This window comes from Mobula hypostoma, chromosome 9 (genome assembly GCF_963921235.1).
Source record: "Mobula hypostoma chromosome 9, sMobHyp1.1, whole genome shotgun sequence".
Classification (NCBI taxonomy): domain Eukaryota; kingdom Metazoa; phylum Chordata; class Chondrichthyes; order Myliobatiformes; family Myliobatidae; genus Mobula; species Mobula hypostoma.
In genome coordinates, this window is record NC_086105.1 from 39,250,286 (window position 1) to 39,275,374 (window position 25,089).

At 39.7% G+C, this 25,089-nt stretch overlaps 1 protein-coding gene across 2 annotated transcripts in view; it reads right to left on the bottom strand.

Annotated features, from left to right (window-relative positions):
- scube1 (signal peptide, CUB domain, EGF-like 1) overlaps window positions 1-24,881 on the bottom strand; it is a 273,608-nt gene extending 248,727 nt beyond the window's left edge. For both annotated transcript variants that reach the window (XM_063058118.1, XM_063058117.1), the window contains exons 1-2: window positions 24,702-24,881; window positions 20,982-21,104 (exon numbers count right to left, since the gene is read on the bottom strand). In XM_063058118.1, the coding sequence (XP_062914188.1) occupies window positions 20,982-21,104; window positions 24,702-24,789 (211 nt within the window). In that variant the 5' untranslated portion in view covers window positions 24,790-24,881. The remainder of the gene's footprint in view (window positions 1-20,981; window positions 21,105-24,701) is intronic.
- Between the last annotated feature and the right edge of the window lie 208 nt (window positions 24,882-25,089).

Genomic DNA, 25,089 nt, shown 5'->3' on the forward strand with positions numbered 1-25,089 from the left:
ATATCCCAGAGTACAGTACCCCCCCACCCCCCACCCAATCACAGAATGCTCTCAAAATGGTTAGTTCTTGCAGGGTTTAACGTATTCAAACATACTGTTAAATGTCTGACCTCAATCTGGCATTCTGTCCTTCAACAAAATTCAAATACTGAAGAATGAAACATACCTTCAAAACATATGTCAAATGCATGCTAATAACAATGGCACAATGGTTCAGCAAGTAGAGCCACTGGTTCACATTTCTATCTTTACACTTTCTCTCCATGACCACATGGGTTTCCACCAGCTGCTCATTTTCTCACCTATTCCAAAGACATGAGGTCCTGCACGTTAATCGGTCATTGTAAATTGCACCTGGCATCTAGATAAATGGAAGAAGTTGAGAGAGGTATAGAGTGGGGTTAAGGTAGGATTAGTATAAAAGGGAGGTGTGCTTTTTTATTCAAGGAGGACTGTGTGGGCTGAAGAGCTTCCTTGTGTGCTGTATCTCTCTATATCTACATGAACTACATGAACAGAGGCAAGGGAAGTATATTCTTTCATGGAATAGGTTGTCAAGAACACTGTGAAGGAACTGGCACAATTTTAAACAATTATATTCTCGTGTGTGCTTTATAATCCATCAGAGGCTTATTGTAAATGAAATGAAGAGCTCCGTGGCAGCTGGATTTCATGCAGGTCTCATTTATCTACAAGAAAGGGCTGAAGAATTGCAGCAATGGAGAACAGCAATGGCAGGAACCTCTTCACCCATGGAACTGCAGTCAGTACAAGAGCAGAAGACAAGTCAAGGGAGAAATAAATTGTTTTTTTTAAGCAATGTCAATGCTAAAGGTAACAAGTTATTCTGAAAATGCTTCTTCATCCTTACACTTGCTGCAGATAGTTGAAATTATCAGTACACATCATTGTAATCCAGGTAGTTCAGGACAATGGATTCATACACTAACTCTTAGCCGATTAGGTGATTGCAAAAATGCAATTATGAAGCTCCAGTATATTGCATTTTGATTTGACAGTATTTGTAAAACTTCTTTCAGGTGACCCTTTGAATTTCAAGAAAAACAGTTGTTATTGTTTAACTTCAATGAACAGAAATACAGCAAATTCCAGCAAGCAAAAGTAGGCATAGTTAAGAACTTATGGTGACTTCTGCAATAAACAGCAATATTCATACAGTGATTTACCGAAGACAGATAAATTAAAACTTGCATAAGTTCCCTTAAAATGCTCACTCTATTTAACTCACTTTCACTTGCAAAAAAAAAGGCTTTCATCCTTCCCTAATCAAAGATAAATTATGTTTGTTGATTGGGAAAGAAGGAAACATGTCCAATGCTTATTGCTGTTCCCTGACTGAAGGCGTTAGTGAGACATGTTCTTGAACTACTGCAGAGCTTAAAATGAAGGCAATCCCACAATACAATTTGATAGGGAATTCTAGGATTTAAACACAGTCGTAATGAAGAAACACCAATAAATTTTCAAGCAAGGAAAGAAACCAGCAGATGATGCTGTTCCATGTGATCATTGCCCTTGGTCCTCTTTGGGGGTAGAGATCATACATAAGAGTTGCACAATGGAATACTGCTGGTGAAATCCTCAGTAACTTACTAGGACAGCTTGAGTGAGTTTCCTATATTTCTCCTGTGTACACTTACACCCCAGAATTTAGGAAAGTCTGATCTCAATGTCATCCAATGTCAGTAAACTAATATTTGTGATTTTTCCCCCAATAATTTTAGCGTTTTATTTTTGCCATTTTCCTATGCCCAGTAAAAGATTTAACCAAGAGGCTGTCATTATTTACAATGATGAGACATCCTCAAGTTGGCTAATCCTGTTCTGGAAACAGAGACAGGATGTTTAAAGAGTGAGACATTGTGGCCAAAAAACACCAGCCCTGTTACTCACTCATACATCTTACAGGGAAATTCACACTTGTTTGTTTGCTTTTGGCCAGGTTTTTAATTCATACATGGGGAAATGAACACCACAGGAAATTTTGAAATGTTTCTGTAAACAAAATAATTTCAGGCATAAACGTCAGTGAAGTTAGCACAAAAATGCAATACAGGAAATCTAGAGAAGACCAATCTAAGGAGCAAGGAGATCTAGTTGCTGCAACATCTTTTGAATAACTGTGCAGCGCATGTGTAAAATCAAGAATACAACGTTGTATTAATGTTTGCTGTTCCACTAAAGCATTGAGAAGTAGAAATTTAATCTCATTGATATTTTAATTTTGAAAAAGATAAGTGAGAAGTATTCAATTGCACTATTTTTGTTCTGAGAAGGTACATTTTCAGAGTTCATTTTATCACATAACATTGAAAAACATACTTTGAGAATATATTCCTATATGAACAATGGTCTGAAAATTGTGTCCATACATCTACACTTGTATAACAGCTTTACTAGTTTACTGTTATATTGCCTAGTATATTGAAATAAAAACTGATTCTCACTTCCTTAGGACATATTGGAAATGTTCTTTGGCATCTGCGATTATTTTAGAAGCGATTTTAAAACTGATAACAACACTTCATTTCAACCTGTAAGATTGGATAGTTTATACTCCACCCTCTACTCAAACCAAGCTACTGGTGCTTCTTCCAGCTTGTCAGACTTCACACTCCAGCAATAATTTCAGTTAGTGTTATCAACATTTTTACAGTGCAGAGCTCAGCTCCTTCAGAGTGCAGTACATAATACCACACAACTATGATTAATGCTTAGAACTCTGCCTCTGGGTGGCTGGTTTAAGGTTACCTATTGGATCAACCAGAAACCTTTAAAAAGTTCTTAACTTCTTCAATGTTAGCAATGTTCATTGCTAACATGCACAGGAGTCAAACTGTGACAAAAGATTTTTTAAAAAATCATCACAAGTTCTAACTCTTGCTTCACAGCAAGGTTGAAAGTGTATATTCTTGTGCAGAACTGGGAATCTTCCCCTGCTCCTGCCAAAGGCATCTGTCTAGCTTCCTTACACCGGCCATTCAGACTGGAATGTCCATTGAAAGCTCCTGTAGAACAGAAGTTCCTGATCAGAAAAAATGCTTGGATCACTGAAGATGCATGGACATTTTTTTCCCTATTGGTCTCATCCCGATAGAAACATAGCTCCAGGAAGAGGCCACCCACCTAGAGGGTTTTATCTCTTTTTGGATGGTCAAAAATCCTGTGAACTCTGATAAGTCCCACAGGAGGACTGTATATCTACATCAATAAGAACTAGCGTGTGAATGCTTCAGTAGTGACCACCCACTGTTCACCTAGAGTTCTTAACTTAAAGTGCATTCCCTTCTATTTACCAAGGCAGTTCACTGCCATTGTGATTGTGGCTGTACGAATGTTGGGGAAGAGCTGCATAAGTTCAATGGAACCATCAGTGACCTCCAAACTACACACCCAACGGTTTCTTTATTGTTGCTGACAACTTCAACTGTCCTAACTTAGAAACAGTCCTGCCTAAACTATATCAGACCTTGTTACCAGAGGCAACAACACATTAGACCTGGAGCATACAAGGCTGCTCCCTGACCCCACCTGACCACTTACCTGTTATGCAAATTCTTGCATACAGACTACCGATTAAATGAATCAAACCAGTTCAATGGGGGAGAAAGACCTAGCCAGAAGGAGCAACCTCAGCATTGCAGGCTGTTTTGAAAACAAAGACTGGAACATATTCAGGGACGCAGCTGCCTACAACCATCAGTGATCTGTGATGGCTACATCGGGAAGTGCATTGAGGACGTGACTGCTATCAAACACATCTCTGAAGGAAAATCAGAAGCCATGTCTGACAGCAGAGGTCCACGAGCTGCTGAGAGGTTGGGAAATCTGCCTTCAGATTGGGGATAAGACAGCTCTCACTTCAGAAAGAGCTGCATTTTCCCGCACCATCAGGATGGTAAAACAGGATTATTCACAGAGAACATACAACCATTTCTAAGACACCAGAGACCCGAGGTGAGTGGGCATTTAGACCATAACCACAAGCTCACCCTGCACGTCGACAGTGACGCCTCACTTCCAGATAGAGTAGGTTCAAAATCTTTTATACACAGCTTGATGCATGATACAATGTTCCCAGAAGGAAGGACCACCTCCACCTCCCCCAGAGGAGCAGGCACTCTGTCTGGCTGCAGCTGATGTGAGGAAAACCCTAGCCAGTGTCAACCCACATACAGCTGAGGGAAATGATAACATACCTGGTCAGATTCTGAAGGACTGCAGCCCAGTTAACAGAGGTTCTCTCTGGAATAGTACACTGTCCCCCCAGGCTTCAAGGCAGCCATCATCGTCCTAGTGCCCAAGATGGTGACAGTGACCTGCCTTAACAACAACCATTCAGAGGCATGGTAAATAATATTGAAGTGCTTTGAGCGGCTGGTTATGGATCACATTAAATTCCATGTTCCCGCTACATTGGACCCTTCTAGTTTGCTTATTGTTCAAATCAGTCCACTGATGGTGCCATAGCCTCTGCACTTCACTCTTGTTCTGTCCCAACCAGAAAAGAGTGCCTCAATTTGCCAGGATGCTGCTTATCGTCTTCAGCTTGGCATTCAACACAATCATCCCTCAGAAACTGGTTGGTATACCGTTCTTGTTGAGTCTCAACATCTCTCTCTCTAACTGGATCTGGGACTTCTTGACAGAAAAACCACAGTCAGTTCGTGTTGACAGCAACATCTCTAGCTCCATCACACAGAGCACTAGTGCTCCTCCACCAGGCCTGCATGCTTAGCCCACTGCTGATGCATGAGCATACTGCTAGATGCAATTCAAACTAAATCATCAGTTTTGGTGATGACACATTAGTTGGCCTCATGAACAATGATGATGAGACAGGGGGAGGAAGAGCGGCTGGTAGAATGAGTTTTAATATGGACAACCAAAGAGATGGTTGGAAGGTGCAGGCTGACTCCTCACTACACATAAATGGCTCCTACATGGAGAGAGGTAGGAGCACCAAATTTCTGGGAGTGTACATAATGGATGATCTCACCTGGTCCCACAATACCACCTCTTTGGTCAAGAAAGCACAGCAGTGTCTCCACTTGCTGAGGAAATTGAGGTGATCAAGGCACCCCCGAATCTAACCAATTTTTATAGGAACACCATTGAGCATGTCCTGACCAGCTGCATTACTGTCTGGGGTACAGGAATTGCAAGGCATCTGATCCCAAGACCCTACAAAGGATCATGAGGATTGATGAGAGGATCATTGAGATCCTTCTTCCACTCATTCGATACACTTATCAGGAGCGCTGCATAAGCAGGGCTCTTAACCTTGTTAATGATCCCTCCCATCTATACAATATTCTCTTTGAACCCCTACCATCAGGCAGGAGGTACTGCTGCATTAGGACAAGGACTGTTAAGATGGGAAACAGCCTCTTCTCCCAGGTCACAAGACTACTGAATGCTCTGCTACCACCCAGGTCTCTTCGTGTATGAAGTGCTGTTAAATTGGGTCATAAATGCACCTTATTATTTGTTAATTTACTTTACATGTTGTGAGTTATACTGTATGTTCAGTAATGTGTTGTGCACTTGTGATCCAGAGCAATGTTGCTTTGCTTGGCAGTATACAGTTGAGTGACAATAAACTTGAACTTATGCAAAGTCCAAGGAAGGACTATATGGAGTTAGGATTGTAGTGGGAGAGGAGGGAGAGTGTGGATCTTGGTACAGGAAGTCCTTTAATTGTTATCTTGCAGCTTTGACGAAGTAGCTACAGGGTTTGAAATGATAGTGGCATAAACTCTCATGGTCTCAGGTAACTCAATATCACATTGCTACTTCAGAATCTCCAGAATGACATTCTAATGCTGGAGCCAATGGACATATTTATTCTTAATACAATCACCAGCAGCACTGTCAATCAATATAGAGTAACAAAAAAGCATACTTGATTCTGAACACAGCAACCAAAATTAAGGGAAAGAGGTTTAAATTCTAAAATTAAGTTCAATTAAGGAAATCAAAACAAAAATTGCTGTAAACACTCAACAGGTCAAAACCACTATGGAAAACGAAGAATTATTGCTTCAGCTCAAAATCTCTATCAGAAATGGGAAAGTGTGAAAACAAGTTAAGTTGATGTCTTAAGTTATAAAGCAAGTGTGGAATTGAGGGGAAGGATAAAGGGAATCTCACAGACAGGCAAGGCCAGAGTTGCCAAGGTGATCCCAATTTTTACAGGACTGTCAGAGAGAGAAAACAAAGTGACATGTTGAAGCTGTTGCTGAAGTCTGAACAGCAGATTACATGCAATGCCCAGTAGATCAGGGAGCTTGCAGAAAGAGAAAATCAGAGTTGTTATCACAGGTGGAACACTGGACAGTCCTGATGCAAACAAAAAAAAAATGGAAGCTATCCACAATGGTTGAATTCAACACTGAGACCTGAAAGCTGCAACAGGCCCAAATGGAGAATGTGCTGCTGTTCCTTCCACCGTTTTTTTTTAATATGAAGTCTATCTTTTCCTATCTTTCCAGTCCAGATGAAGGGTCTCAACCCAAAATGTTGACTATTCATTCCTTCCATTGATGCTGCTTGAGCCAATGGGTTCTTCTGGAGCTTTCCATTTTCCTTTCACTTTAATTCTCCGTGCCATTCTGACCTTGTTCCAATAAAGTCCAAAGTAAGCTTGAAAAGCATCTCATCTTCAGAATGGTCACATTACAGCTTTTGGAACTCAATATTAAGTTCAATTTCAGGTAACTGGTAGAATTTGCTGCAAGATTGTCCATCCACGGTATTTCTCGCTCCATGGACTCTGTCTTATCTGGTAGTTATTTGCAGCAGCCTGTATTCGTCTTCAAGCTTTAGCAACATTCCAGTCAGCATTTCACATCTTTAACATGCCTCTTGGTTTTCTTTCTCCTTTCATTCACCTTTTAATCAAGTAGTACTGTAAACATTGGGACCATCTCAAAAACACTGGCCTCACATAATCAGAGATGTCCTATTTGTTTCCCTCGCCCCATCTCCTCAACTGATGGAGGGTGTTTGGCATGAAAGGTTAACTTTTACTCCCTCAACACAAGATGCCTGACTGTTGAGTATTTCCAGCTTTCTATGTTTTTATTTCAGATTTACAGAATCTGCATCTACTTAATTTTCATTAGGTTTCAATAGGTACATTTAATGTCAGAGAAATATATACAATATACATCCTGAAATTCTTTTTCTTCGTAAACATCTACAAAAACATTCATTCTTCAAAAGAGTGAAGCATTCACTCTTCAAATCACAAAGAATGAATGAGAGTTAAATGTTAGAACCCCAAAGCCCCCTCCCAGCTCCCCCCTCTCATGCATAAGCAGCAGCAAAGCAATTTTCAAGTAATGAAGGAAACATATCTTGGAGATGAGGCACATCAAAATACTATCCTATTGAAAATGACAGCAGACAGAGAAAATAAAATCAAATGTTTACATGTAGGTTACATGGTCTGCACAACATTGTGGGCTGAAGGGCCTGTAATGTGCTGTAGATTTCTATGTTTGCACGGTAACCTCATGTTCACCCATGGGAAAGATGACACCATTCATCCAGCTATCAAGATCAGATAGGAGAATTTTTGGCATTGGTATGTATTATAAAATCTCATGTCAATATGAGCCAAAGAGAAAGACTCCCAATGACTGGATATATATCAGATGCAAAGGAACATAATTGTGACCATTTGAGTTCAGTCCTGAGGGTTTGATTTTATTACTGGATTACTGCAAGGATTCCTCAGGGAAATGCCCTGCTTTCCCATTGCCAGCTATATTTTGCCTTTTAAAGTCAGGAATAAGCATTCACTCTTCAAATCCATTCACAACCCCTTCAATAGTGAAGTGGCTCACTTAAGAGTGCAGAAGGACTGGCTAAGTTCTTGATTTATACATGGCATTAAACATCATATTACCTGAGTGCTGAATTAAAGGCAGGCTAAACTAGAGAAAACCCAACCTTTGATGATACCTCTGAGGGAGAATCTTCCAGCATCAAACTGGAGGCCAACTTAAACCAGAAACTAAACTGCGGTCAAAAAGCTCTGTCTTGCACCAGGACTTACAGTCATGGAAGGGTACAAGACCTCAACTTCAATGAATTTTTGCCATAATTTAAGAACAGCCTATTGAACATGTTGGGATTCAGTATTCTTGATAGCTAAGTACCTGTATGGTTACAGTTTAATTATCATTGAATTCTAGGAAGGTTTTCAATATCACTTTTAATTCTATTTTATTATACTTGTACCATGTCAGGTAGTTACTGGATTGGCTGTCAAAATGGAAGACAGACATTTAGAGGTCTGCGAGATACAAGGGTGAAAAGGGGAACAGGTACCTGTCAGTTATAAATTGTATGACACTGATCAAAACCGGTCTTCACAGAAGCTGGTTGGAAACATAGACTTTTCATTCAATTCTTCCATTACAGTGTTGTTGGAGACTGTCCAAAACATGGGAACAACACTTTTATTGATCTATTCCTAAAATTAAAAGGGCGATGGACAATCTGCATTGTTCTTTAAAAAAAGCATCAATTAACCACTAACTAAAGTCTTGTTGTTGCTTTGACCCCAGCATCTGCGGAGTATTTTGTGTCAACTAAAATCTCTGTTGTGTTTATGCTTCAAATATCCATGCTGAAGGTGCTCACCTGTAGACTGATCAGCATTATTTTCGATCTAGGTGGAAAACTGAAATAGGAATGTCCAATTGGAAATCCAGCTCTTTGTTTAGTGAAAATGAAGTTCAAGATATGAAGTCTCAAACCTATTTTGAATGAATTATTATACATTTTTTTAATCAAATGGACCACTCTGTTCTCAGAGGTCATGGGTCAAACCCTACTCCAGACTTTCATGCACAATTCAGGCTGGCACACCATTATCACCAGCATATCAAATGGCATTAAACTGAAGTTCTACTTGTGCTTATAGATTGTCCTGGACAATTATCCCTCAAGCAATATCACCCATTCATTTAAACACTAAATCTCCTCCTCTCACAGCTAGCATTGGGCAGAAGGTATAGAAGCTTGAAAACCCACACCACCAGGTTCATGAACAGTTACATCCCTTCAACCATTCAGCTCTTGGACCAACCTGCACAACACTAATTACTATGTTAGTATAGCAACACCATGACCTCTTTGCATCAAAATAAACTTTTTTTTGTCCTGTGTTCCTTCTTGTAAAAATTGTGTATATTTTATGCTTAATATGTTTTTGTTGTGAATGGTGTATCTGATGCTATCTGCTTGAAATGCTACTGCAAATAAGTTTTTCAATTGACCAAAGACATCAGCAGAATTAGGCTATTTGGCCCATGGAATCTGCCCCACCATTCCATCATAGCTGATTTATTATTCCTCTCAACCCCATTCACCTACTTTCTCCTCATAACTTTTGATGTTCTTACTAATCACAAACCTATTTACGTCCACTTTAACTATACCTACTGACTTCGCCTTCACGCCCATCTGTGGCAATAAATTCCACAGATTCAACACCCTCTGGCTAAAGAAAATCCTCATCACCTCTGTTCTAAAGGGACATTACACTATTCTGAGGCTGTGCCCTCTGGTTCTAGACTCCCCCATTATAGGATACACCCTCTCCATATCCACTCTATCAAGACCTTTCAATATTCAATGTTTTAATGAGACCACCTCTCATTCTTCTAAACTCCAGTGAGTGCAAGCCCAGAGCTATCATACACTCCTCATATGTTAATCCTTTCATTCTCAAGAACCTCCTTTGGACCCTCTCCAGTGCCAGCACATCTTTCCTTAGATAAGGAGCCAAAACTGTTTATAATACTCCAACTGTGATCTGACCAATGCCTTATAAATCTGCAGCATTACATCCCTGCGTTTACATTCTATTCCTCTAGAAATGAGTGCGAACATTGCATTTGCCTTCTTTACCACCCATGTAACTTACAAGTTAACCCTTAGAGAATCATGAAGAAGACTCTCAAGTCCCTTTGCACCTCTGATTTCTGGGTTTTCTTCCCATTTAGAAAATAGTGTCTACGCCTTTATTTCTTCCAGCAAGATGCACGACCAAACACTTCCCAACATTATACTCCATCTGTCAATTCTTTGCCTATTCTCCGAATCCACCTAAGTCCTCTGCAAATTCCCTGCTTTCTCAATGCTACCTGCCGCCCCCCATCTATCATTGTATCATCCACAAACTTGGCCACAAAGCCATCAATTCCATCATCCAAATCATTGACATATAACGTGAAAATATGTGGTCATGACACTGACCCATACCAAACACCACTAGTCAATCGCACCAAACAGAAAAGGCCACTTTTATTCTTACCCTTTGCCTCCTGCCAGTCAGCCATCTTCTATCCATGCTAGTACCTTTCCTGTAATACCATAGTTCTTATCAAGCAGTGGCTCCTTGTAAAAGGCCTTCTGAAAATGCAAGTAAACAAATTCACTGACTCTACTTTACCTATCCTGTCTGTTATTTCCTCAAAGAATTCTGACAGATTTGTCAGGCAAGATTTCCCCTGTAAGAAACCATGCTGATTTCAGCCTTTTTTATCATGTGCCTCAAGGAACCCTGAATACTCATCCTTCTAAACACTGAAGTCAGGCTAACTGGCCTATAATCTCCTTTCTTTTGCTCCCCTCCCTCCTTAAAGAGTAGAGTGACATTTGTAATTTTCCAGTCCTCCGGAACCATTCCAGAATCTAATGATTCTTAAAAGATCATTACTAACACATCCACAATCTCTTCAGCTACTCTTTCAGAGTCCTGAGTTGTAGTCCATTGGGTCCAGGTGACGTATCTACCTTCAGACCTTTCAGCATCCCAAGTAATGGCAACTAAACTCACTTCTGCCCTCTGACACTCTCGAATTTCTGGCATACCGCTGGTGTACCAGAAATTCGAGAGTACCAACACTACATGTAAGTATGCATACTACCTATGCATACGTGCAGACATGCATATGACAATAAACTCGACTTTGACGTGATTTGTCTGATCTACCCGTGTAAACTATCCATTGCATATACTTAGTTCAGAAGTACTTCGATAACTGCAAATACACATTGTCCGAAGATCAAAGGGTTCTTATAGAAATGTCTTTTCTTTCCCAGGCCATTTGTCCAGGTATATGAAAATGTGTCGCTCCCACTGAAATTTGCTTGTGATCTTATCTTTCCTCAGCAATCATTTCAAATTCCTCTTCCTCTCCTCTAGTTGTGACACAAAGGTAAATGAAGCAGAGGAAGATTTTGAAGAAACATTCCCTCTGATTAAAATCCTGGTTGTACTGGATTCTCATGCTGCACCTGAGCATTAAAGATTAGACAAAATTATGATGAACATACAACTAGGTGACGTGCAGAGCCAGAGTGGGAAAGAAAAGTTGGGAACAGAAGGTGAAGAAGGCATTCCTGACAAATAGTAGTGGAACATGTGGTAGGTAACTCCACAATCACAATCAGAATCAGGTTTATTATCACTGGCATGTGTCATAAAATTTGTTAACTTAGCAGCAGCGGTTCAATGCAATACATAATATAGAAAAAAACAAAATAAAATAATAAATAAATAACAGTATATGTATCTTGAATAGATTAAAAATCATACAAAAACAGAAATAATATATTAAAATAGTGAGGTAGTGTCGAAGCTCCAAGGGTTCAATGTCCATTTAGGAATCGAATGGCAGAGGGGAAGAAGCTGTTCCTGAATCACTGAGTGTGAGCCTTGAGGCTTCTGTACCTCCTACCTGATGGTAACAGTGAGAAAAGGGCATGCCCTGGGTACTGGAGGTCCTTAATAATGGACACTGCCTTTTTGAGACACCACTCCTTGAAGATGTCCTGGGTACTTTGTAGGCTAGTACCCAAGCAGCTTCTTTTGGTCCTGTGCAGTAGCCCACTTTCCCCACCCTCCCATACCAGTCAGTGATGCAGCCTGCCAGAATGCTGTCCTCGGTACATCTATAGAAGTTTTTGAGTGTGTTTGTTAACATATCAAATCTCTTCAAACTCCTAATGAAGTATAGCCGCTGTCTTGCCTTCTTTATAACTGCATCAGTATGTTGGGACCAGGTTAGATTCTCAGAGATCTTGACACACGGGAACTTGAAACTGCTCATTCGCTCCACTTCTGATCCCTCTATGAGGATTGGTATGTGTTCCTTCATCTTACCCTTCCTGAAGTCCACAATCAAATCTTTCGTCTTACTGACGTTGAGTTCCAGGTTGTTGCTGCAACACCACTCCACTAGTTGGCTTATCTCGCTCCTGTACGCCCTCTCATCACCAGCTGAGATTCTACCAACAATGGTTGTATCATCAGCAAATTTATAGATGGTATTTGAGCTATGCCTAGCCACACAGTCATGGGTATATACAGAGTAGAGCAGTGGGCTAAGCACACACCCCTGAGGTGCACCATTGTTGATCATCAGCGAAGAGGAGATGTTATCACCAATTTGCACAGATTATGATCTTCCGGTTAGTATGTCAAGGATCCAATCGCAGAGGGAGGTACAGAAGCCCAGGTTCTGCAACTTCTCAATCAGGATTGTGGGAATGATGGTATTAAATGTTGAGCTATAGTCAATGAACAACACCCTAACATAGGTGTTTGTGTTGTCTAGGTGGTCTAAAGCCATGTGACGAACCATTGAGATTACATCTGCCGTTGATCTATTGTGGCGATAGGCAAATTGCAATGGGTCTAGGTCCTTGCTGAGGCAGGAGCTCATTTTAGTCATGACCAACTTCTCAAAGCATTTCATCACTGTAGATGTGAGTGCTACCAGACAATGGTCATTTAGGCAGCTCACATTATTCTTCTTAGGCATTGGTATAATTGTTGCCTTTTTGAACCAAGTGGGAACAATGATTAAAGCGAGCACTGTTGGCCAGAAGAAACTGCAGTCTGATCAAGGACAGGGGAAGCAGACAAGCCAGTTGTCTTTGTTTCCCCCATTTTGTGGACTCCGAACAGTTTCTTGCTCTTGGATAATCTAATCAGAGCAACTGAATGCGGACAGAGGAAGCTTCAGGTAATGATCTGCTAAACCTGAGACCATTCTCAAACAAATAGCCATATGTTATGCAAAGGATATGGACTCTGAACTGATTCTTGCTCTGGGACAAGCTAATCAGAGCAATATACCTGAGACCATTCTCAGAGGAGTAGCTACTTCTTATATAAAATGCCAGACCTACAATCAGTAATCTTGTTAGACTCTGTCTGGGTTGCCTCAATTAACTGGTTTGGACCAGTCAGAGTGTAAAGACACAAATACACAGCCTTGATGAGAAACAGTATAAGATTCAGGAGCTCCAAATACGCAGGGGCGATAACCCTCCAGCAGCCAGAGACCAACCATTGTGGATAAGGAGGACCCCACAGACACGTGGAGATCGGGACCACAAGGAAAGCCTGGCCAGCGTAGACTCTTTTTCCCGGGCAATACCCTTTTCTCTTCATTGACTGTTCATGGACAGTCAGGGAATTCTAGTAGGGTGCACACAGAGACAGTTTGTGAACCCACGTGCTTTTAGTTGGAACAATGAAAGTTACTTGTTGGTAACTACAGAATCTCTGTACCTCACTGATCATTACTACAAAGGGTGATTCTTGTAACAGCGCAAAAACTTCTTCAAATGCACGTTCAAGCTGCTGCCATAAAGGACTTGGCACCAGATATGAAATGGCTGCATGACCTCCCCACAACAACTGTTGTGACAATTTAAACAACTTTCTCTCAGGTATGATTAGATTGTTCATTCTCAGCCTGCTTTCCTACCAACTTCCATGCTGAACTCTTGTAACTGAAGGATGAGCAGTTAACAGCATCTCCACAATCTCCCTCAGCACAGGTGCACCATAATGATATGTGCTTAGCCACCTGCTTTACTTGCTTTACACTTATGATTGCGAGGCTAAGCGCAGCTCCAATGCCATATTTAAATTTGCTGATGACACCACTGTCATTGGCTAAATCCGGGGGGGGGGGGGGGTGACGAATCAGCATATTGGAGGGAATTCTGGCTCAGTGGTACCACAGCAAAAACCTCTCACTCAATGTCAGCAAGACCAAAGCGATGATTATTGACTTCAGGAGGAGAAAACCAGAGGTCCATGAGCCTGTCCTCATCAAGGGAACAGAGGTGGAGAGGGTCAGTAACTTTAAATTCCTCTGTGATATCATTTCAAGGGATCTGTCCTGGGTCCAGCAAATATGTGTCATTACAAAGAAAGCACGGCAGTGCCTCCACTTTCATAGAAGTTTGAAAAGATGTGGTATGTCATTTAAAACTTTGATAAACTATTACATAATGGCGCTAGTAAGTTTGTGAACCCTGTAAAATGTTTGCTATTTCTGCATAAATATGACCTAAAATATGATCAGATCTTCAATTATGTCCTAAAACTAGATAAAGGGGACCCAATTAAATAGATAACACAAAAAACATTATACTTGTTCATTTATTTATTGAGAAAAATTATCACGTTTTGTTGGAAAAAGTACATGAACCTTTGCTTTTAGTAACTGGTGTGACCACCTTGTACAGTAATAACTTCAACCAAATGTTTCTGGGAACCGTTCTTCAATCCTGCATATTGGCTTGGAGAAATTTTAGGTCATTCCTCCTTACAAAACTGCTTCAACTCTGGGATGTTGGTGGGTTTCCTTGAATGAACTGCTTGCTTCAGGTCCTTCCACGTTTCTATAGGATTAAGGTCAGCACTTTAACTCAGCCATTCCAAAACACAAAGTTTCTTCTTTTTAAACCATTCTGTTGTTGACTTACTCTCGTCTTTTGGATCATTCTCTTGTTACATTACCCAACTTGTACTAAGCTTCAGGTGACAGACTGCTATCCTGACATTCTCCTGTAAACTGTCTTAATACAATTTTGAATTCATTGTTTCCTCAGTGATTGTAAGCTGTCCAGGCCCTGAGGCAGCAAAACAGCTACAAACCATGGTGCTCCTTCTGCCATGCTTCATAGTTGGGATGAGGTTTTCGAGTTGATGTGCAGTGCCCTTTTTCCTCCAAAAAGTTCAACTTTTGTCTCAACTGTCCACAGAACATTGTCCCAGAAGCATTATAGAACATCCAGGTGGTCTTTTGCAAACTTGAGACAGGCAGCAATGTTTTTTTTAGGAAAACAGTGGTTCCTCTGTGGTGTCCTTCCAGGAACACCATTCTTGTTCAGTGTTTTTCTTATAGTGGACAGTGACTTTAACAAGTTCTAGACATTTCTGCAGGTCTTTTTCACCTCCTTCAGCATTGCAGATTGTGCTCTTGGTGTAATCTTTGCAGGGTGCGAGAGTAGCAACAGCATTGAGCTTCCTCCATTTGTGGACAGTTTCTCTTACTGTGGATTGATGAACAGTCAGGTCTTTAGAATGCTTTTGTAGCCTTTTCCAGCTTAATGCATCTCTACAATTCTTCTTCTATGGTCCTCTGAAAGTTGTTTTGATCAAGGCATGGTGCATATAAACAGATCTTTCTTGAGGAGAGCAGGCTGTGTCAATAACCTGAATCTGCATGTCTTTTTTATAGTGCAGGGCACCTCTACCAATCACACCTCCAATGTCATCTCATTGATTGGAAAACCTGACTCCAAATAGCTTTTGTAGAAGACATTACCCCAGAGGTTCACATACTTTTTCCAACAAATACATGTAATATTGGATCACTTTTCTCAATCAATAAATGAAGTATAACCTTTTTGTATTATTTATTTAATTTATCTAGCTTTAGGACTTATATGAAGATCTGATCACATTTTAGTTCACACTTACACAGAAATAGAGAAAATTCCACAGGGTTCACAAATTTTTCAGCACCACTATGGATATCTGGTGGAGAGTATACCAAATGGCTGCATCGGTGCCTGATATGGAAACATCAGCGCCCTTGTACAGAAAAGTCTACAAAAAGCAGTGTATATAGCCCAGTCTAGCACAGGTAAAGCCCTACCCACCACTGAGCTCATCTATACAGATCAATGTCTCAGGAAAGCAGCATCCATCGTCAAGAGCCTCCACCATCCAGTGCATGCTCCCTTGTTGCTGCTGCCAAGAGGAAGGTGGTAAAGACCAGGTTCAGGAACAGTTGGTACCCCTCAACCATCAGGCTCTTGAACCAAAGGGAATAACTTCATTCGCCTCATCACTGAACTGCTCCCACTGAAATGGACTCACTTTCAAGAAATCTTCATCTCATGTTCTTGATACTTATTGCTCTTTTATGATTATTTCTTTTCTTTCTCTTTCTTTTTGTATTTATTAGTTTGTTGGGGGCTTTTCATGCACATTGGTTGTCATCTGCCCTGTTGGGTGTGGTCTTTCTATGATTCTATTTTTACTGTGATTGCCTGCAAGCAAAGGAATCTCAGGGTTGTATATGGTAACATATATGTACTTGATAATAAATTTACTTTCATCCTAATCATCAAATGCTCACATGTATTAAAATGTAATGGTTCCACTATATGATAAATATAGAGATGACATTAGTGACAATGTTTAAATTGAATTCTGATAAGCTTCAAATATAGAAACCAAAAGAATACACAAAGTCTGTTAACAGATGATGCAAATTGTGCAAAGGGTTGAAAACAGATTTGTTAGTGACAACATCCAATTCAATTACTTTATGTCTCCTTTCATTAAAAGGTGTGTTCTTAACATCTTTTTTGATCAGCCATTTGCAATGCCAGGTACCCATTTTATATACTGGGATGATTTATATCTAGTTATAATGAGACAGAAATGACAGAACAATATATAACAGAAACACATCACTTAAAGTATGCATGATAAAATTTTGCTTAGAATTTAATACATTGAATGGAACTAATACTGATAAATTTAATGCCACGAGGAGTAAATGCTGATCACCTATGAAAACTTCAACCAATTTAACTGTATTTTCCATCCAATATGTAGACAGAGTCAATGGTTCGCCCATCTGAGATGTAAGGACCAATTCAGTATTTCAATCTGTTTAATGCCAGCCTTTGTGCAAACAGAGCCCCTTCACCAGAAGGGCAATCAGAGGCCTTTCAGAATTGGCAAATACTTACATTTCAAGATCAACATCCCCTTGGGTGCTTGTTACCTTCTACAGATAAACAGATTAAAATAACAAATCATTAAAGATTGTGGCTTCTAGTTGCTGCATTAAATCAGAGATCTGTTCATATTACTATATTTCTTCTGTAATGGTAAAACATGTTTTCGTGATTTGATCTAGCACAGACTAGAATCTTCTCCATGCCTTATTAAGTAGAGAGCAAACTTACATCCACAGGGTTCTAGAAGTGCAATTTCTTTCTTTCTTTCTTTCTTTGTACCTTTCACCTTGCAGATGAGGAAATTGAAGGCTTTACTTACCCAAAGGACAATTGACGGTGACAATGATTGTGTTCTTCTTCCTTTCAGATTATTTTTACATGAATAATTAAAAAGACTGGGACTGTGAGTGTTAAATATAGTGCAACATTTAATCTCTACCACATCATAGGATACTTTGTCCTGACAACACAAGAGCCACTTTTTCTTTTAAACATAATGGTACAAAGATCGACAGTGATATTTATGCTCTGTCTGTTTATTTTGCTCTTATTATTCTCTAATTCTTTTCTCCCTCTTGTGCATGGATAGCCTTCCCTTAAATGTACTATTTGCCTTATATGTATCTTGTGGTTTTGAGCTCTAAATTCTTATTGCTGAGTGATTTTTTTCCCAGAATTCTTTCTTAGATTAATTAGTGGCAATCTTATTACAATCTCCCAAGTTCGGACTTTGGACAATTGAAAATATTGTACCTCTGTATCTACCTGATCAACCCTTCATTATATTAATGCTTTAATTGGGTCTGTTGGGCAATTAGCCAATCCATAACACATGCAGAAAATTATGCAGCAAATTTCTGGTTTTTCAGTGGGGCACAGAATGAGAATTCCATTGACAATTATTTTCCATGTTAAAATTGATTTGCAGACAGTATATTTTATGAGGTTTTGATCTTCCTTAACAGAATATTTTGGATACTTTTAATGCTTAATTAATTATTATTACAGTAATGGGACAGGTGTTTACAATTCAGTTTTCCTTTCCTAAAAGACGCAAATGGTAAGCTATATTGAATTAAGTACAAAATGAAATCGTTGAATACAAGTCATCACCATATAAAATGGGTTTTCAGTTTTGCTGATAGGTCATAAAATATAACTGGAGCAGAAAAGAAGCAAATGGATAATAAGTTCAGAGGCAATGATTTCCAAACCATGGAATGTTTGGAATACATTTTCACACCATTTCCCAGACCACAATACAGCCAAGAACATCCACCATCCTGAAGGCTGGTATCTATAGACTTCTATGAAGTACCAGTCACCAATACTCAGATAACCAGGATTCAGAAAACTCCCAGCCAATGGCTCAGGTATATGCTTGTTGACCTTCTTTTCAATGGGTGAGAAATTTTACCACACCAATACTCCCATCCACGGAAACTATTGGGATGCTATATATCCAGCTCTCAATTAATATAGTTTCCCTCTGTGGGACCAATATTTTGAGAAAAGACACTTAACTTCTACCATTTAAATTTACTTTTAAACTATTTGTACATGCTCCAAAATGTTGCTTTCTTGGTCAGTTAGAAGTTGGGCTGCTGAAAGAAATCCATGCATGCAAAATTAAATCCGTGAAGGATATCCAATATGAGTATTCTCTCAAAGCAGGAGGCATCCTTGGTTAATTCACTTCCTGTTGCTAAAGACTTGCACCTTGCTCATTAAAAAGCCACTTAGTATTGGTATTTGTTCATTTTCCTTGAATACAAACTCTTTCAAGAATGTAAATCATTCAGAATCCCTCCATTGATGCAAGTTATCATTCCATCTACATTCAATGGGCACTTTATTAAGTACACCTTCTCATTAATGCATATATCTAATCAGCCAATCATATAGTAGCAACTCAATGCATAAAAGCATGCAGAAATGGTCAAGAGGTTCAGTTGTTCTTCAGATCAGAATGGGAAAGAAATGTGATCTAAGTGACTTTGACTGTAGAATGATCGTTGGTGCCAGGCAGGGTGGTTTGAGTATCTCAGAAACTGCTGATCTCTTGGCATTTTTATGCATGACAGCCTCCAGAGAGTTTACAGAAAATGGTGTGCTAAACAAGAAAAACAAAAAAGTAGTCCAGTGAGTTGCAGTTCTGTGAATGAAAACATCTTGTTTATGAGAGCAGTCAGAGGAGAACAGTGAGACTGGTTCAAGCTGATAGAAAAGCAACAGTAATTCAAATATCCTTTGGAGAATTAAAGGAAGAAGGAGTCCTGAAGAAGGATCTCGGCCTCAAATGTCATCTGTTTATTCATTTCCACAGATGCTGCCTGACCTACTGAATTTCTCCAGCAGGTTGTGTGTGTTGCTCTGTATTTCCAGCATTTGCAGACTCTGTGTTTTTGAGTAATTCAGGTAACTATGTATTACAAAAATGTTGTGCAGAACAGAATCTCTGAATGCACAAAGCATCAAACCTCGAAGTGAATGGGCTATAGCAGCAGAATACCAATATATAGAAGGTATCTAATAAATTGGCCACTTTGTATATATCTTTTCTTATGTCTCCAACTAGTGAATATGCTGTCTGACAGATTCTTTATCACAGTCCTGGTCACAGACCCCATCACTCCAATTACAGTAACTTTCCACCTTTTCCACAACCATAAAATGATCCCAAATTGGCAAATTATATCCGGTTACAATTGTGTTTTATGCCACCTCCTCCTATTCTCTGCAGCCATCGCTATACATCTCTCCTTTGACATCCAATAGGATATAATTGCTTAGATGGTCTACTTCTACAATCCATCTGTCAAACACATCAAAAGAGTGAAGAAATTTTGTAAAAATTTGCCTTCTATGGATGATTCAGAAACAGGTAAAGGAAAACCACATGACCACCCCCCCCCCCCACTCTATCTTTCTAAATTTGCCATTCAAAATTTTGCAAAATTTTGTCTCATTCTTCCTGGAGAAGTATCTGGAAGTATATCTCACATTTATTTCAGTTCTCTGTCATCATACAACGAAGTACGTCCAGGAAAACACTCTGACGTGGAGAGTACTAAAATGCTGAAATCTGTCAATTTGGGAGCTAATGCAGACAGAACAAAAAGTTCCAGAACCATGTTTTTATTACATGGAACTATCAAGAATCAAGATTTTTAAAAATGCTGTTTTCAGGCAAAGGGAAGAACATGATTAAATGCAAGAGATTCTGTAGGTGGTGGAAATCCGAAGTAACACAAACAAAATCCTGGTGGAACTCAACAGGTTAGGCAGCATCAATGAAAAGCAATAAACAGTCAACATTTAGGGTCAAGACCCTTCATCAGCACTAGGAAGAAGGTGAAATTAGAAAAGATTTTGCTTTGTCATGTCCAGACCATTTCTAAAGAGGCTAATAACTGAGTAACCTAATCCTAGACATTCGTGAGTGCCATTTACCAACCAAGGCAAAATCCAAGAATGTCATAAGTTGAAATCCTCAAATGTTCACTCACGCATCTTCTCTTTATCTTCCCAAACAGTTGGGTGTTCAGGTGGAGTGGGGGGTAAGAGCCTGCTTTTCATGCAGAGGCGGGTAAGAGCACTTTTGAGTTGGGTGGAGGAAGGTGGTTGTAAGGTGGAGAAATTGCTTTTGACACTCAACATGCAGTACAGTGAAAGCAACTTTAAAAAATTCCAAATAATATCGACAATGGAATTAAGGTTTCCAAATCATTCCATGATTCTTACATTTGTGCACATGGGAGGAAAAGTGAGATTCTTACCATATCCTTACAGGTTAGAATGATTTGTATAATCACAGTAGAATATGTTCTTTCGCAATTAAGTAAATTAGCAGATATTAGCCATTAATTTACCTTCACATTGTTTTCCATCTCCTTTATAGCCAGGTTTGCAGATGCATTTGTAGGATTTGGGTGTATTTTGGCAGATTGCGTCGATATGACAGTCATCTGTCCCTACAGCACACTCATCTAAATCTAGATCCAGATAAGAAACATTTAAGTATCAAGGCTCAAATAATCATACATCGAAACAAGACATGAACATAATTTATCAAAAGGCACTATTTTCATGTACAAGATACAGCAGTAAAATGATGGCATAAAACGGAACTTGTCTGTCCTTGGCATCGAACTGTTGGGGATGCCCACTACGAGCTCTTGCCTTGCCTTTCATCCATCTTTCTACGGAACTCCACTATGTCCTGAATGCTGGAAGCTGCAAGTTCCTGCAAGGTTTTAAAACAGCTTGCTTTTGCTGTGTCATAACTAAGCCAATTTCAGTCTCAGTGCTTGACTAAAGCTGAGAAGCAAATTAAACATTCACAGCAAAACTGATCTTGCCAATCAAGTAATTTACCTGTGTATTTCTAGCTGTCCCCCATTTACCTGAAAAGAATGAGTTTAAAACATGATAAAACTTCTAGCCTACATATTTATATACTTTTTTGTTATACAAATCAAATCCGCAGCTAAATTTTAAACAACGTGTCCCTGATCACATACCTAATACAAATTTCCAATTTGTCCAAGAGTGGATCTTCATCCTCCTGTCACTTTGCCCCTACCATCACTACATACACCTCACTTAGAGTCATTTAATGTACGTACAATCAGTGAATGCATATATGTTTTATATTTATATTGTGTTTTCTTTTTTTTATGATGTTCTTTATACTTATTGTGCTTTTTAATGCTGCATTGGATCTGGAGTACAATCATTCCTTCTCCTTTATGCTCCTGTACTGAAGAATGTCAATAAACAAATAGACTTGTGCAATTCATACAGAAGTAAACTTGCTTTCTGTGATGCTTGGTACCAAATTACCCAAAATGCATATTTCAAATGGGGCCACACAGATCCGAGACACTGGTGCCACTGTGGATCAAGACTGGAACTGGAACCTGAACTTTAACTGGTCTAAAGCGTCCGTGACATCTAAAGAAAACAGCTATATTAATGCAACTAAGATAACTGTTATCTAGGAAGCGCGTCCATATGCCAAGGATTTGACATAGGTCTTTATATTCCCAAATCCCATTGTTATTTTATATTTCTTTATAATAAAGTGTGATGTGTTCGGATTTGCACAAGTCCAGTAGATGACATGAAGCTATTGGAAAAGTAGTTGATAACGCTAGCGCGTCGAAGGTTTGTTTCGCCCTCTCCAGTCGAGTGGCATTCCCATGGGGCCAATATTGCAAACGAATGGGCGGAACAAATGTGCAGCTTGTGAGTAATCAGTGTGACAGTGCAACGTTATTTTACGGTTGCTGAAAGACAAACACTGGCGGGGCAAGAACAACAAACGTGCCGAACTACAGAGCGATGCCTTTTAAATATAAACCTGCCCGTCTCATGAAGAGAACGCCGGGAGAGCTTTTTCAAAAGTAAAACAAAATACACCAGTCTTTCACTAAAACTACCCTCTCAGCAGACTGGTTGTTGAACTTCATAAGGAAGTTCGGGTAATTAAGAGGCAATGTTGCGTTAAATTATGATTATTTTGTTTAAATTTGGCTTATGGTTGCCAGGGCCAGCATTTTGTTTCTTTTATCGTTAATTTAAAAAAATGAAGTCGAACTTCCATTGCCTGCATAACATATGACGTTCATTATATACCGTCTTCATCTGAACCGATGTATTGAATCAAAACGTTGCGACCCCTAGGGCAATGATATTTGCAAAAATGTTTTTTTTTAATTCGCGTGATTATGTGCATACTCCAGCGGCGCTGTTAAACAAAAAAAACAATAGAATTTGCTCAGTTAACATTGGTCCTTAAGTTCTAGTTTGCACAACTGTAAAGGCCAGACGTATGACTGATTTTGCGTTAAATACAAAACTTACAAGGCAATTATTTTCTTTTACGCCTGGATTTGATTTTCCACTCAAATAAAACCATGCAGTAGACAACTTTGCAAACGTTTTCTTTGGAAACTGGCGATTCGCTTTTGCAAGTTGATGAAAACAATAAATAAAGGGTAGTGATTTTGCACTCTGATTTGAATTGCCAATCTGCCGAGACATGTCCTATCATTATAGCAGCCGCCTTCAGGTATCCAGCGCTATTGATTGATGGATTACTGTCAATACAGCGGCTGCAGTTGCTAGATTTTGACTGGTAATCGATTTATTCGTAGTTTCATTATCCATCTGCGCCGGGGACACTTGGTAAGTATGTGTCCTTCGAGGGCAAGGAAGAAAGCTGGCAGGCATTACAAATGTAGCCATAAACTACTTAAAATTGTTTATTACTGTGTCTGTAGCAATGGAACAAGATAGCTTGTGCTAAGGGTTCATTGATGCTGAATTTAAGATTGCAATGGCCGTGACAATAATGACAATTTAATGAGCATTTAAACGTTACGGGAGTCTTGAATGAGGACGACCTTATTTATTCATAGACAGTTATCCGCCCCCTCCCCCTTTACGGAAACCACCGGTTCTTTTTTTTAAAGAATCGATTGAATCTGCCGGCTCAGTCAAGTCTAAACTGAGTTTCAGTTAAATGAACTCGGCAATCCGAAGCAGACGTTTGCAGTGAAGCAGAAAAGAAAAAGTGCCTTGTCATATTTTGACTCATTATCAAGTACTGCTCTCGCACGGTTTCCCCGGACTTGACAGCTGGGTTCCTTGGCACCGCCGACGCCCTCGGAATTAAACTGCAAATGAGTCCAAAGGGGGGCTTTTCATTAGGACTGGAGGGGGTCACTCCTGTGTGTGTTAACCAATAAGTAAAATATCCCTTTCTCTTCAGGGGATATTTGCCAGGATACAAACATGCAAAATACCCCATAATTTAATGCCGGTTTTAACTCTTTAACTAGACTGCAATTCTTTTTTTCATACACACGATATATCGTAAACAACAAACACAGAAATACCAAACAACTTATTTATAATCTCCCCGAATACGCGTCAGTCATGTTCTACCAAAAGTAATAAATATTTCAGGATAGCCTTTCCATTCAACCTTTCTGAATAATTTCACTATGCAAAAGTTAAACATTTAGCAAGCATCACAAACTTTATTAAAGCTCTGTGAATGCCTGCTATCCAAAAAAAATCTCAGAATGCGAAGTAGAAGGGGAAGCACCATTAACTAAAGCTAGATCTTTTAAAACTTGAAAGCAGTCCCGCATTAGCATCAAAATACAAAACGGCCACAATTAAAAGAACTGGAAGAAAAATGCTTACTCCTTTGTTCCGTTTTCCCCCAGGTACTGTATTCTGTTTCTTGACTAGCAATAAAGTATCGCGCTGATGGAGTGTTAATGACTTCTGAAAGTTGCAAATATTTTCTTGCAAATAAGGATTAGCAGCAGATTTGAACATTAACTGTTCAAATTGACATTGAACAAATTTAACATTGACACAACTGAAATCTGCTGGTGTGACCCAAAATCCAATGGTGTAAAAAGATTCCTGCCATTGGCTGGTTGGCAACATTATATATTTTTACAACTGACAAACACTCACTCAGCCTCACGAAAAATAAACATAAATTCCCTCTTTCACAATTTGCAAAACAAAAGGTAACAGAGAGAATGTTCAAATTTCGGAACTCTTACCTACAAGCCCACTAGTTCCCAAGGACCGACAAGTATTTAACAGGACGAAAAACAAACAAAAGTGCCATGAAAAACAAACAGTCCCCATAATGATATGATTCGATCCTTGGTGTTTCTTTGATAAGACGCGTTTGGACTGAGAAATTGACGAGCTGACAGCCTCATTTTCATGCGAGAACGTCAGGGCAGCGGCGCGGGCGCGATCTGGACATTCCCGCCGCGCTCCAGGCGCGTACACGCCTGACCAATGGTGTTGCTGCGAATCCTACGTGAACGCTCTGAACGTGGGGTGGCGGCGGTAGCGGTAGAGTGAGTCCGCGCGCGCCAGGCAGAGCGCGCGGCGTGACTTGCCCCGGAAACCCCGGCGCGCGGGCAGCAGTGAAAGCGT